This window comes from Haemaphysalis longicornis, unplaced genomic scaffold, assembly GCF_048455015.1.
Source record: "Haemaphysalis longicornis isolate Haplotype H1 unplaced genomic scaffold, Haemaphysalis longicornis Haplotype H1 scaffold_10, whole genome shotgun sequence".
NCBI classification, from domain to species: Eukaryota; Metazoa; Arthropoda; class Arachnida; order Ixodida; family Ixodidae; genus Haemaphysalis; species Haemaphysalis longicornis.
In genome coordinates, this window is record NW_027526204.1 from 109,785,412 (window position 1) to 109,796,929 (window position 11,518).

The 11,518-nt window shown below is 49.3% G+C and overlaps 1 protein-coding gene across 1 annotated transcript; it reads right to left on the reverse strand.

The window, feature by feature from the left end:
- Nucleotides 1-258: 258 nt before the first annotated feature.
- LOC144160022 (acetylcholine receptor subunit beta-like) lies at nt 259-10,559 on the reverse strand. The gene is made up of 7 exons (XM_077691644.1): nt 10,398-10,559; nt 7,491-7,535; nt 7,228-7,340; nt 7,005-7,107; nt 3,826-3,983; nt 1,735-1,994; nt 259-515 (listed from the first exon to the last, which is right to left on the reverse strand). The coding sequence occupies exons 1-7, from the start codon at nt 10,557-10,559 to the stop codon at nt 259-261; spliced, it is 1,098 nt and encodes a 365-aa protein (XP_077547770.1).
- Nucleotides 10,560-11,518: the final 959 nt, after the last annotated feature.

Here is an 11,518-nt window from a genome sequence, read left to right on the forward strand (position 1 = left end):
TATACAGGGCACCACACTCAACAAATTTTTCCTTTAGGCGGACGTTAGACTCGTATTTCATCGTTGAACGTGATTGACACGGTGATCAACCTAGAAACGACCAGAATAAGGGCATGCCCGTCAGTGCTCGAAAATAAAAGCAGTAAAGGGCGGTCAGACGCATTTACTGGCGATTCACATTTGCTTTGGATCAGAGATTTTATTGGTGATTCGGAAATGGTCTTAGCTGGTGAGAAGCAACGTTTGTGAGAAGGGCCTTCAAACAATAATCCCCACGAAAGTCACTAAACTGACCCCGAAGAGCAAACGGTCGAGGGCACGGGTAAGAGCGAAGGCGTTGTCTTGGGCAGCGCTCCCCGTCTCCTTCGGGTGAGGGCACACCAGCGGTACACCGGTGGCGAGCAGGCCGCACGCCTTGACGACGACTGCGGGCAGGTTCCGTCTGGACAGGCACCTGACGAGGTTCATGTTGACGATGGTGAGGACGATGGTCAGGGCGTTGAGCAGCACGATGGCTGCGTGTCCAATAAACATGCACCCTCGTTATAACAGAGTCTTCGCTATGAAACAAATGGCTTCGTTATAAGCAATACTTCTTTAAAAGCGGGTGTGATGCGCCTTGTATCAATTGCACTAAGGGGCACGGAACATTTCGAATTAAGCGACATTTCGAATCAAGGGATTTTATTACAAATGCGGGTTTACTGCATAAAGCGCAAAGGATGACTCAGAATCTCGGTAGAAAAAACCTCGCTTCAATTACTGTGGCTTTTCGTATTTACCGCACCGTCGAATCCGAATGTATCAAATTCGAAATGGATTCGGAAATAGCACATTTTAACCGATAATTAAATGTCAGATGTATTAAAACTGTAATAAAAGCCTTTCAAACCGATGTATTCATTTTTCTATATGAGCAATATCAAAATCCGCGAGTTCGAAATAAACAAGTTCGAAGGTTGTATGTTGCAACGTTACTACGTTTGGCGTACTCACTCTGTGCTGGGTATAGTGAATGAGTGAGTGAGTGAACGAGTGAGTATGAGTGAGTGAGTGAACGAGTCAATGAGTGAGTTAGTGGGCGAGTCAGTGAGTGAACGAATGAACGAGTTGGTGGGTGTGAGTAAGTGAATGAACGAGTGAGTGATTGTGTGAGTGAGTGATTGAGCGAGTGAGTGAGTGAGCGAGTATCAGTTGGTGAATGGCCGAGTCAGTCAGCGAGTCAGTGAGTGAGTATGAATGAGTGAGTGAATGAACGAATGAACTAGTGTGTGAGTGGGTGAGTATGATGGAGTATGAGGGAGGGACTGAGTGAGTGAACGAGTGAGTGAACGAGTGGATGAGTGAGTCAGTGAACGAGCGAAAGAGTGGTAAGTGAATTAACGAGCGGCCGAGTGAGTATGAGTGAGTGAGTGAGTGAGTGAGTGAGTGAGTGAGTGAGTGAGTGAGCGAGCGAGCGAGTGAATCTTCTGCGGTCTGTAGCAAGTCAGGCTGCGCGAACAACCTGCTTCGGTACGTTCCCCGTAGCCATGGGTAGATAGTCACACGGGTATCGAATTCTTTCTGAGTTGGAGTGGAGCTGCGTGTTGTGAGGGGAAGAAAGAGTGGCGTGAGAGGTGGAGCGAAGACAGTGAATGGGCACCCAACACTATACAGCCAATAAACATCGCGGTGATGTCGAGGAGACAAAGTTGTGTAGTGTGACGCAGTAGCGAAGATGGTGTTCTAGCTCACTGATCTTTGGCACCCGCGTCGAGCCGGGAGCCGCGCCGTCCACCCGGTAGAGCAGCAGCAGCGAGGCGAGGAAGGCGGCGCCCGAGAGCGCGAAGCGCCTGTCGGACACGGGCGGAAGCCACAGGCTGAGCAGTCCCAGCTGCACCACGGCCACCGAAGGCAGCAGCAGCGCGAAGAGTTGGAAGCGGTTGCGCCGCGCCATCACGAAGCGGAACAGCACCGACGAGTAGCTGCCGAACTTGCCGTAGTCTGTGTTAAAGCTGCACGCCGGTGAAGAGAAAGGGAAAGAGAACACCGTGCAGTAGGGTTACCCCCACCCCTCCTGCACAAGGTGAATGCAGGTGGGCCCTAATACGAGCGAAATAATATCCTTGGTGTAACCTTCCGTTCTTTCTTTAGAATAAATAACACACTACCGTATTTTCTCGCGTGTAACCCGCTGGAAATGCGAAAATTTTATGCCAAAGTAGGGGTGCGGGTAATACGCGGGGTTTTTCTTCTACTGCAGCTTCACGGCAATGCGCGTCGGGCCGTGAAGCTCCTACGCAGTAACATTGGCACTATGCAGTAACCTTCCATGGAGGGCAATTCCAGGTGGGATGGTGCAAAAAGGCGTCAAAAAATGATGCATCACAAACAACATGGATGAAACCGAAGATCTCCTTGTGTACAACGGTGAGGACTGCGACTCAAGTGGTAGCTCTAGCGAGAGCAGTGACACTGAGTGATTTGTGACTTTCACCTTGCAGTCAGTGTATTCTACCTGCTGAATACACGCTTTTTCTGTCTACACAGTATGTAATGTGTTGCTTGAGCAGTAGCATTGGTGCAGCCTTTCGTGCATCAACTGTGCGGGCAATACGCGAGGATTTTTTTTCTTTTCCGGTGGGTTGAAAGTGGGGGTGGGGATTATATGCAAGGGCGGTTTATACGCTCGAAATACGGTATACTACTACTTCGCGTCTCTTCCGAGGGAAGTGGCAAGAAAAGCATACAAAATGTGACGAAATACAAATGGGAGAGATCGCGTGCCTACCACCCAATTCCCTCGACACACCGCAATTCCTCTCCAACTAGTGGTCGCTGCTGTTGTGTACCGTTTGTTAAATGAAGGCACTAGAGCTGCCATGGTTAGTGAGCTGATTGAAGTTTGGAGTTCTTCAGCCCTAAACATCGTGAGGCAAGTGTAGTAGACACCAGCACTCATATTCAGCCACTCCTAATGATGAACTGTGCTATTTGAACGATAGCGTGTCATTCCAATATGCTAAGGTCAACAGGAGTGCTGGTGTCAAAAAAGCTAGGGGGAAAGAAAATTCTGTGATTTGTAAATTTGGGGATTTTTAGCAGGGGATGTCGAGTGATAATGTAGGGACCGCCCTTTCAAGGACTGCTGATGGATAAGATCCACACAACCTCTTACTGAGCGTTGCCTTAAGTTTTGCCGCCTAAAAATAGAAGGGAATTAAAGTGTGGTCAGCTCTGAGGAACCTGGACTCTCGGCGGCCCTTTTCGGAGAAGATTCAGTGTCACTGGCCTTCTCTGTCATCCGCTCAGGAGGCGATGAAGGAACTCTTACGCTTTCTACGGGCGACGAACTTAAACACCAGACTATAGACTGAAAGCCTCCAGTGGCAATCACTGAATTTGAACGTTTAGTGCTTCAGCGGTGGGCCTACCTGTCTGGTCCAACTTTTTTTCTTTCCTTTCTCTCTTTGCTTATGTTCCCTTTCCCACGGGCAAGATAGCAAACTAGGCTCCAGCCAAGTTACTTTCCTGCCTTCCTTCTACTTCCTTCCTTCCTTCCTTCCTTCCTTCCTTCCTTCCTTCCTTCCTTCCTTCCTTCCTTCCTTCCTTCCTTCCTAAAGTGTGGTCGTGAGGCTAAACCTGTCTCAAGGGCAGTGCTTGATGCAGTTAGATCAAAGCTTGTGAGGCAGGCCAGTAGTATCTGCGTGACAGTGGATGCGGAAGCGGTCTGCTCGGCATCCACAAAAATAGGTTAACCGAGGGGAAGGGCCCCCACTCGTTTCGCTGCTTTCAAGGACACATAATTGAGGGAGAAAACACCGTTTGTCAACACGGGGTAGGCACCTGGTGGCGTTGAAGAAGACGGGCTCGAACTCCGAGTCGCACTTGCCCCGAACACTTGTCCTCTTGATGGTGAGGTTGACATCTTCGGCGACGTCCACGATTGTGCTGTACCCGATCGTGCACTCGTGTCGGTCCATCGGGAAGTGCGTCATGTCCGCCTGAACGCGCATGCACAGCAGCACAAGTCAGATTAAAAACGGCGTACAGCGAACCCTTTTTATAACAAAAATAACTTTATTACTCATTACGAAATTACTCATTTCAAAATTACTAATTACTTATTACTTAAAACTTAATACAAAATTGCTTTATTACTTTACTTGTTTTTCGTGATTTCCATTGCAATGCATACATAGCAAATAATTCATGCTTTCAACAAAGAATCGGTTATAACGGAGGCAGATGGTTCTCTTTACAACACGATCATCGCCATGAACAAAAGCGACCTCATATCAGTGATAACAAGTTATAATCATTATCATCACCGTCCGTTCTTTCTCACTGCGAAGCGTAAGTCCCACCGAATGGTCTCGATCTGTCTCTTAGCAGCGTTACACACCGTCATCACTATGCCGCGAACATCAACCCTTCAACTGCGAACTGTTTGCTCGACTCGGAACAGTGTGAAAAATCCGAGTTTTCTTGTATGCCCAGGTGTTCACGAGCCATTACTCACGACAGGGAGAGCGAACATGCGGGTTTGCAAAGCGTAACGCTTCGAGTTGCGTATATTCAGTACGCAGATAAGACAAATTTCTGTTCCGAAAACACACGCGCTCCGTGCAACGTCCTTGCTCTAATCAAGCCAGCCGTTATAGAGACGAAGCATGAGGGACATTCATCCCCGCTGCCATCTTCAATGGCTTCTTAAAAGGGCGCCAAAGAGCATTTGCTTGTTAATTTGTTAGAACATGCATCGGCCATTGTTAAATCAGGGTCGTTCTGTTATTACAGTGGCAGTGCGTCCAAAACTGCCGTTCCCGGAACACCAACATTCTCACCGGGTTGCTGACGTCAGTTATGACGACACGCTAGCAACTTCCGCAGGGCGGGATTTAACGAATTGTGAGAATTTTTAACCTGCATAACCTGCGCATGAACAGACAAGTAGTCCATATTTAGCACGAAATCGGAGAAGAATCGGCTAAAAACATATCTGGATGTCACATTTGGATGTCACAGCGTTTGCTCGTGGGTCAGGCGCTGACGGCGCTAGGTGAATCCCCTTCCTTCGCGCATAGCAGATAACCTGAGACGTTACAATGGCGCAAAATAACAGTGTACTGAATAAAATACCAAACAGCAAAATAAAAACAAGTGATTGACGATTTTTTCGTGGATATCCAAGGATGCCTGAGCATCTCGCCCCTCTCTGGCGCGAACTTGAGGCTCGGCCTGACGATGCGCGGACCTTGCTCCAGCAGCAAATGCCCGGCTTGCTCTAGAGCTGCCCGGAACTGTCTGCACCCTCCATTCTGCAGCGCGTGTACGTATGCGGTGGAGGGAATCATGGGACCCGTCGAGATGGCGCAGAGGCAGCTGGCGCGCCGCGCTTCGACCGTCCTCACACTGAGCGTCGAGGCAGCTCTCTCCACGCCCTCTTATCGCTTCCGTCGTTCTGCCCTCTTTTATCGTTCGCTTTAGTGGCAGATCGATGCGGCTTTGTGGAGCGACGCGGAAATTTTACCGATATGCCTGATCTATTGCTCACTGAACGAAATGAAATCGTATGCACTGCTTCAGCTTACCGTGCGTCCGATTTCAGCTGATAACGTGAGTCTTTTGCCGGTAAAGATCCCGCTACTCTATAAATAATCACACAGTACGCCGTGAAAACGGTCTCTACAAATTGGTGTAGCGGTTTGACAGACTGTCCCGGACTGACCATAACTATCCACGAGAAATGCAGACCGCGTGAACTGTGCATTTTGGGTGCCGCTGACTGAGTTACGTGCGCATTTCGTGAATAGAACCCCAAGACTGCAACTAGTGCCACTAGATAAGGTTACAGAATATCGGCACTCTTTTCTCCCATTGTTCCGTGCCGCCGACGTGATCATTGGTCAGTTCGCATCACGTGACATTTGTTTACACTGCGACGGTCCACGGACACCGCCATTTTGTTGTTTATGCGTTTTCTGTCGGTCGACTGTGGTAGTCCCAGGTTGTCCTCCCTGGGCTGCGGCTGCGCGCGACTGGCGTCGTTCCGAAGGCGAATCCCTTATCCGCTCTAAATTAGAATATGCATCTGCAATCTGGAACCCACACCAAGCATATCTCATCGACTCACTTGAGGCAGTTCAAAACCGTGCTACTAGGTTAATTCATTCTTCATATTCATATAATATTAGTGTGTCATCCCTCAAAAAAGAATCTGCTCTTTTAAACCTTGACGTCCGCCGTCGCATTTCCAGCCTCTGCCTGTTTCAGACAATTTTTCATAGCCCATTCCGTCATCCCTACATTATTCCACCAGCCCGCATATCTCACAGCACTAGTCATCCACTTCAAGTTGCTCGTCCACGTATTACAACGACCACTTTTTCTATGTCCTTTTTTTACGGACTGCAAACGACTGGAATGATCTTCCCCACGACGTCGTGGCCATTTCCTGTCCATCAACATTTTTCCACCAACTGTCTGCACATCTTTCGCAATGAAAACCCCTGTCAATAAAAAAAACTTTATTTGTTAACCCACCCCTTATGTAATACCCCCTCGGGGCAAGGAAATAAAGTGAAGTGAAGTGAAGTGAAAGATAACGCGCCTCGCAGCATTTCAGCCGCACAAGTGTGTCCGAAGATGCCGTGTTGCTGCGCCTTCGACGGCAGTGTTTACAAATGACGTCATCAAAGTTAGCGGTGAGGTCGCAGGAGCGGCAATCTGGCAACACTGATAAACACCAGAATGGCTGCCGTTGCTCGCTTGCGTGCCTCAGTTAGAGTGAACTAGAATACCAAGTATTCTAGTTCACTCTACCTCAGTGACGCTACTCTGTATCTTATCTAGTGACACTAACTGGACCGGCTGTGTGCATTGTGTGAATTGTGACCTTTCCCTTTCTCCTCCCCCGCCCCAATCTTTACTTCCCCATAGGGTCTCATGGCCTCTCCTCTTTAATACAGTGTTTCACTCATCCAGGCTTTTGTCTAGTGCCACATTAAGACGGCAGCACGTACGTTGCAGAACAAGTGCACCGTTGTAGCCGAGCACATGTTCACCGCTCCTGAGTCTTCGACGAGGAACTTGCTGTTGGAGAGAACGATCGAGCTGACGTCAGTCCTGCAAACCAGGCCTGCAATCAGTCCTACAATCAACCAGGCTCAGCAGACGTCGAGGGTTAGTTATTCGCCGCAGTACCGGCTTTGAGCATAAAGTGCTGAAACGTGGGTGCAAGCTCACCAGGAAATCAACGTGTGCAGCAACGGCTTCCAGATGTCCTCCGCTTTGAAGTGGGTGTAAAATATACCGCCGTACTGCGTTTTGTTCCACTTCAGGCGGAAATCTTGCCACGTCTAACGAGACAAAAAAAGAGCCCCGTGCTCTATTAAGGTATGCGAATCCCCCTCCCCCCATCAATAGACAAATCGTCCCACCCCTTTCACGAACGGCAAGACACTGCGTAGTACACTAACCCCTTTAACTGCTGAAGGAGCTCTACTAACCATGCATAAACGGATGCCCGCGTAGAACACTTCTTTATCCGGGTTCTGGTACAAAAGAAACGCAGGAAAATAAACAGAGAGGGCGTTAATATCGAAAGCATTGTGAACGGAGATAGTGACACTTCGTCAACAGGCTGGCGAAATTTCACGTGCACCAAACGTCAGGCAAACCTGGCTCCATTAGATAGTGTGTTTTTGGTACAACCACTTCGAACACTTCTACTTCCCATAAAATGTAAAAAAATAAACAAGATGCGCGTTACTCATTTCAAAGTTCGCCAACCTGTACCTAACGGGATACCACGCATGGAACGCCAAATAGAGGTTCCCTGCAACACTACCAATACAGGCTTTCACTTTTGCCCTCGCGCCTTGAAGTCCTTCGAAAGCTATAGTTATCACTTGCACAGAGAGGCGTTGCGGGACTTGCTCGTCGCCGAAAACACCACCTCTCGCTTCTTCTTTGCTTTTTTTTTCGAGATCCTGTAAAGAGGCTATCGCATGTGTTTGTTGCGGCAACAGAAAGGAAGCCAGCGAATAGCCGCGGTGAAGATTGAGTGGTGTCACTCCAGCACGCAAACAATTCCCAGACTGAGAAAGAGACAAAAAACTGTGTTTGATTCCTCTGTCATAGAAATCGGTATATCACGAAAGGCAAATGTCCAGTGAAATCTGCGGCTGAGAATGATTTGCGGGTCGGCGGCTGTCTTGTGGGTGTGCTTGGTGAGCGACCTCGTGCTGGCGGGTCGCTTCGGCAAAGGTGTACTGGCGTCATTTCCGTGACGGATAGGACGTCAGTGAAATCGGGGTGTATTCCGGCATAAAACACTTTCGTGTTGAAATATTAAACCCGAAAACGAAACACCCTAACTATAACATATTCTTTAGTCCTAAGGGTTGCTTCCCCGCAAGAAGTCCCTGTGTGCAGGGGTGCACCCTTTACAGGCAGCTTGCTTCGTTGAACCAGGACTCTGGTTGAACTGACGTCACTACCGTGACGGATATGACGTCATTGAAATCACTGGGAATAAAGCGCTTTCGTGTTAAAATCTCTTTTAAGCTATTCCGCACAAGAGATTTTTGAAGCATTCCGGGTTCCGAAATAATTGTTGCAGGGGACCTTTCAAGAAGCCTCCAAGAGCTGCCCAATCACTCTAGCTTTTGTACAGGCATTGTATTAATAATGCAGCGGTATCGGCGCCTCCAAGGCACTTTCAGATAACACATGATGAAGGCGACAACTTCACGGCCTTATTAATAGTCGATAGGGCCGCAAAAAACCGGCCGCAGGGTTTGGCAATCACTGATCAATTGTAAACCAGACGGACGACTTAGACAATTGGACAAAAATTGGCCAGGTTGCTGGCTTCACTGCAAATCTCGTCGAGAGACAAGAATCGTCTGTCGCCTCTGCCACGTAACCCGTTATCCGCTCTCCGTTACCACTCTTCCCATCAATTCTCTCGCTCCCCTCGAGATGAAATTGAACGCGGGTCTCTGCAATGCAATTCAATTTTCCCGCCTTCGCAATGCTCGCGCGCCCCCTGCCTGGAACAGCGCACATCTTTTTTCTGTATCTTCTGTTTCCTGTTCCGTCTGGAACCGCAAGAGCAGAACCTCTGTTCCTGCTGAGCATTCTTTTACATCGAACGAACTGGAGCCATTCTCCGCCATTTTTAATGCTTTAACTCGCTTTTTTTTTAAATTGATATCATTAATCCAACACAAAATATATTGTTCACTAAAAGAACGTGTATATTACTACCGGATAAGTACTAAAGTTTTGCCTTAAACGTGCCTGAGGTTTCATTTGCGTTATATGATGGGGACATTTACGACTTGCACTAGCATTTTAGTAGTTTGGAATGGTTCTGCCTATAGAAACTTCTTGTTGACGAATGAATTCACCTTTTGGCCGGAAGACCGAATCTGGGTATAAACAAACAAATAAACACACAGACAAGCAAACAAGCAAACACACAGACAGACAGACAGACAGACAGACAGACAGACACCAAAATTTTCGCGTATTTGTAGCCCAAGAAAGACTTGCCTTTAAAATATTAGGTTGGGGTGGCCGAGGAGAGAAGCAAACGGACGCCCATATATGCCATTTGTTTCTGTCTGTCCACTTCAGCTTAGCGCCCTATGCCTTTTCACCCTAGAAATTTGACGAAATGGGCGACAAGGTGTAGGCTGACGAGAAGTGCGGGCAGGTGCAATAAGCGGAATAACGAGGAGAGCGATAAGCAAGTAAATAAATCTCCCACGCACTCCGTACAGATGGTTAACTAGCGGATATGCTACGCGCGGCATGTGCTCTACGCACCACGCGTGGCCTACCCATTGCGAAGTAACTTGCAACCGATTTTCGCCATTGCCAACCGATTTTCGGCATTGCAAAGCGGGCATCCCCGCCGCCCCAGGACTCAAATGTCGCTTGACCTGTGCTTCCCGCAGTACCTCGCTACGCGCGCGCTCTGTTGCGATAGGCCTAGCCAGTTTTTATCTTCTTACCTTCTCTCAAACCTGTTTTTCTGCGCATGCACATGGAGTTGTGTCGGAGGATTTTTCTGCGCACACGGGACCGCCAAATTTTCATTTCGCCAAGCCATATAAAAGCTTCGCTTTGAAACAGAGCCGAGGAGGCCGACGAAGAGACCAGTGAAATGTCCTGTGAAATCAGTGTTTCGACTGAAGCCTTTGCCTCCAGATTGAGCGATTTCCTGCATTATAGCGTCAGCGCAAAGCCGCACACCTATACTGTTCTGCTCGCTTCTTTCCGGCACGGCTACAAGACACGGCCGCCTGTCCAATAATTGCTACAGCATTCAAAATCACTTCTATCGGATATTGTCCATTCGCCTCGATGACCGCGCTTCGATCTGTTTGCTCGTTCCCTCTTACCAGAAGCGGTCCCTCGATGACATCCATGGTGAGGTGCACCTGAGTCGTGTCGTTCTCGTGCAAAGCGGGCCGCGTGGCGGAGTCGTAGCCGTTTCCGAGCAGGTCGTTCCGAAGGCGCCATGCGTCAACTTCCCTTACACTGTTGGCTGAAGCGGCGCTCATGGCTGCAGGTAGAAGCGCAGTAGCCGGGTAAAGGGGCCACAAAGGCAACAAACAAATTGGCTCATTTAGATGGAACCAGCTTTTGGTAACTCACTAAGCCTCATTCCAGCCACGAAAGAGGTTTTTTAAGAGAACAAAGAAATGGCGCAGCTTTAGTGGTGCAAGGCTTGAGAAACAGCAGAACTGGCCGCCCCTCTCCTTACGTCGGAGACTCGGTTGTCGCACTTCGCATGAATTCCAAACAAGCCGCTGAAAGTTCTCGGTGACTTGCAAGCCCGGGTCATTTTTCGATGCGACGCTGAGAGCATCTCTTGTCGGCGGCCCTGTCCCCGTCCGTCCTCGTCGGCGTCAGCACTCTCCTCCGCTCACCCCCTCTCCTCTCCGATAGCGAACACTCTCTCGCGAGGGGCATTGGATTGGATTCGATTGGCTTGGATTGGATTGGATTTGGATTGGATTGGATTGGATTGGATTAAAGTGGATTGTGTTGGATTGTGTTGCGTCATAGCCGCGGCAGACGCACTGGCGTCGGCGCGTGCCCAAGTGAGAGCGAACACTCTCTCTCAACATCTGCGGGTGTGCGGCCCAGCGCGCTCTCACTCCGCCGGTGGGCGGCGCTGCGCGCGGTGCTGCGCATGTGCAGTACTCTCTCTCTCCGCGGTCTCCTCTCCTTCGGGCGCGCTTAGCATATAACCGGTGTGCCGGTCTCCTGCGGCCTTTCGGTCGACGGTTGCTCTCCGCTTGCGCTTGAACCCCCCTAAGCGTCGCATCACACCAGGGTTCCCGCGAGGGGAGGTGGGCGTAATTGTTTTATTAAAAAGACCGCAGGCTTTCACGTCTCTCCCAAAGTGGACCGCGTTAGCACGTGCTGGAACCCGCACCAAACGGCTCAGCGAACTCGGCGTCTGTGCTCCTTACTTCATACGCGGACGGACGTGAACTGTTTTCTTGCTATTTTT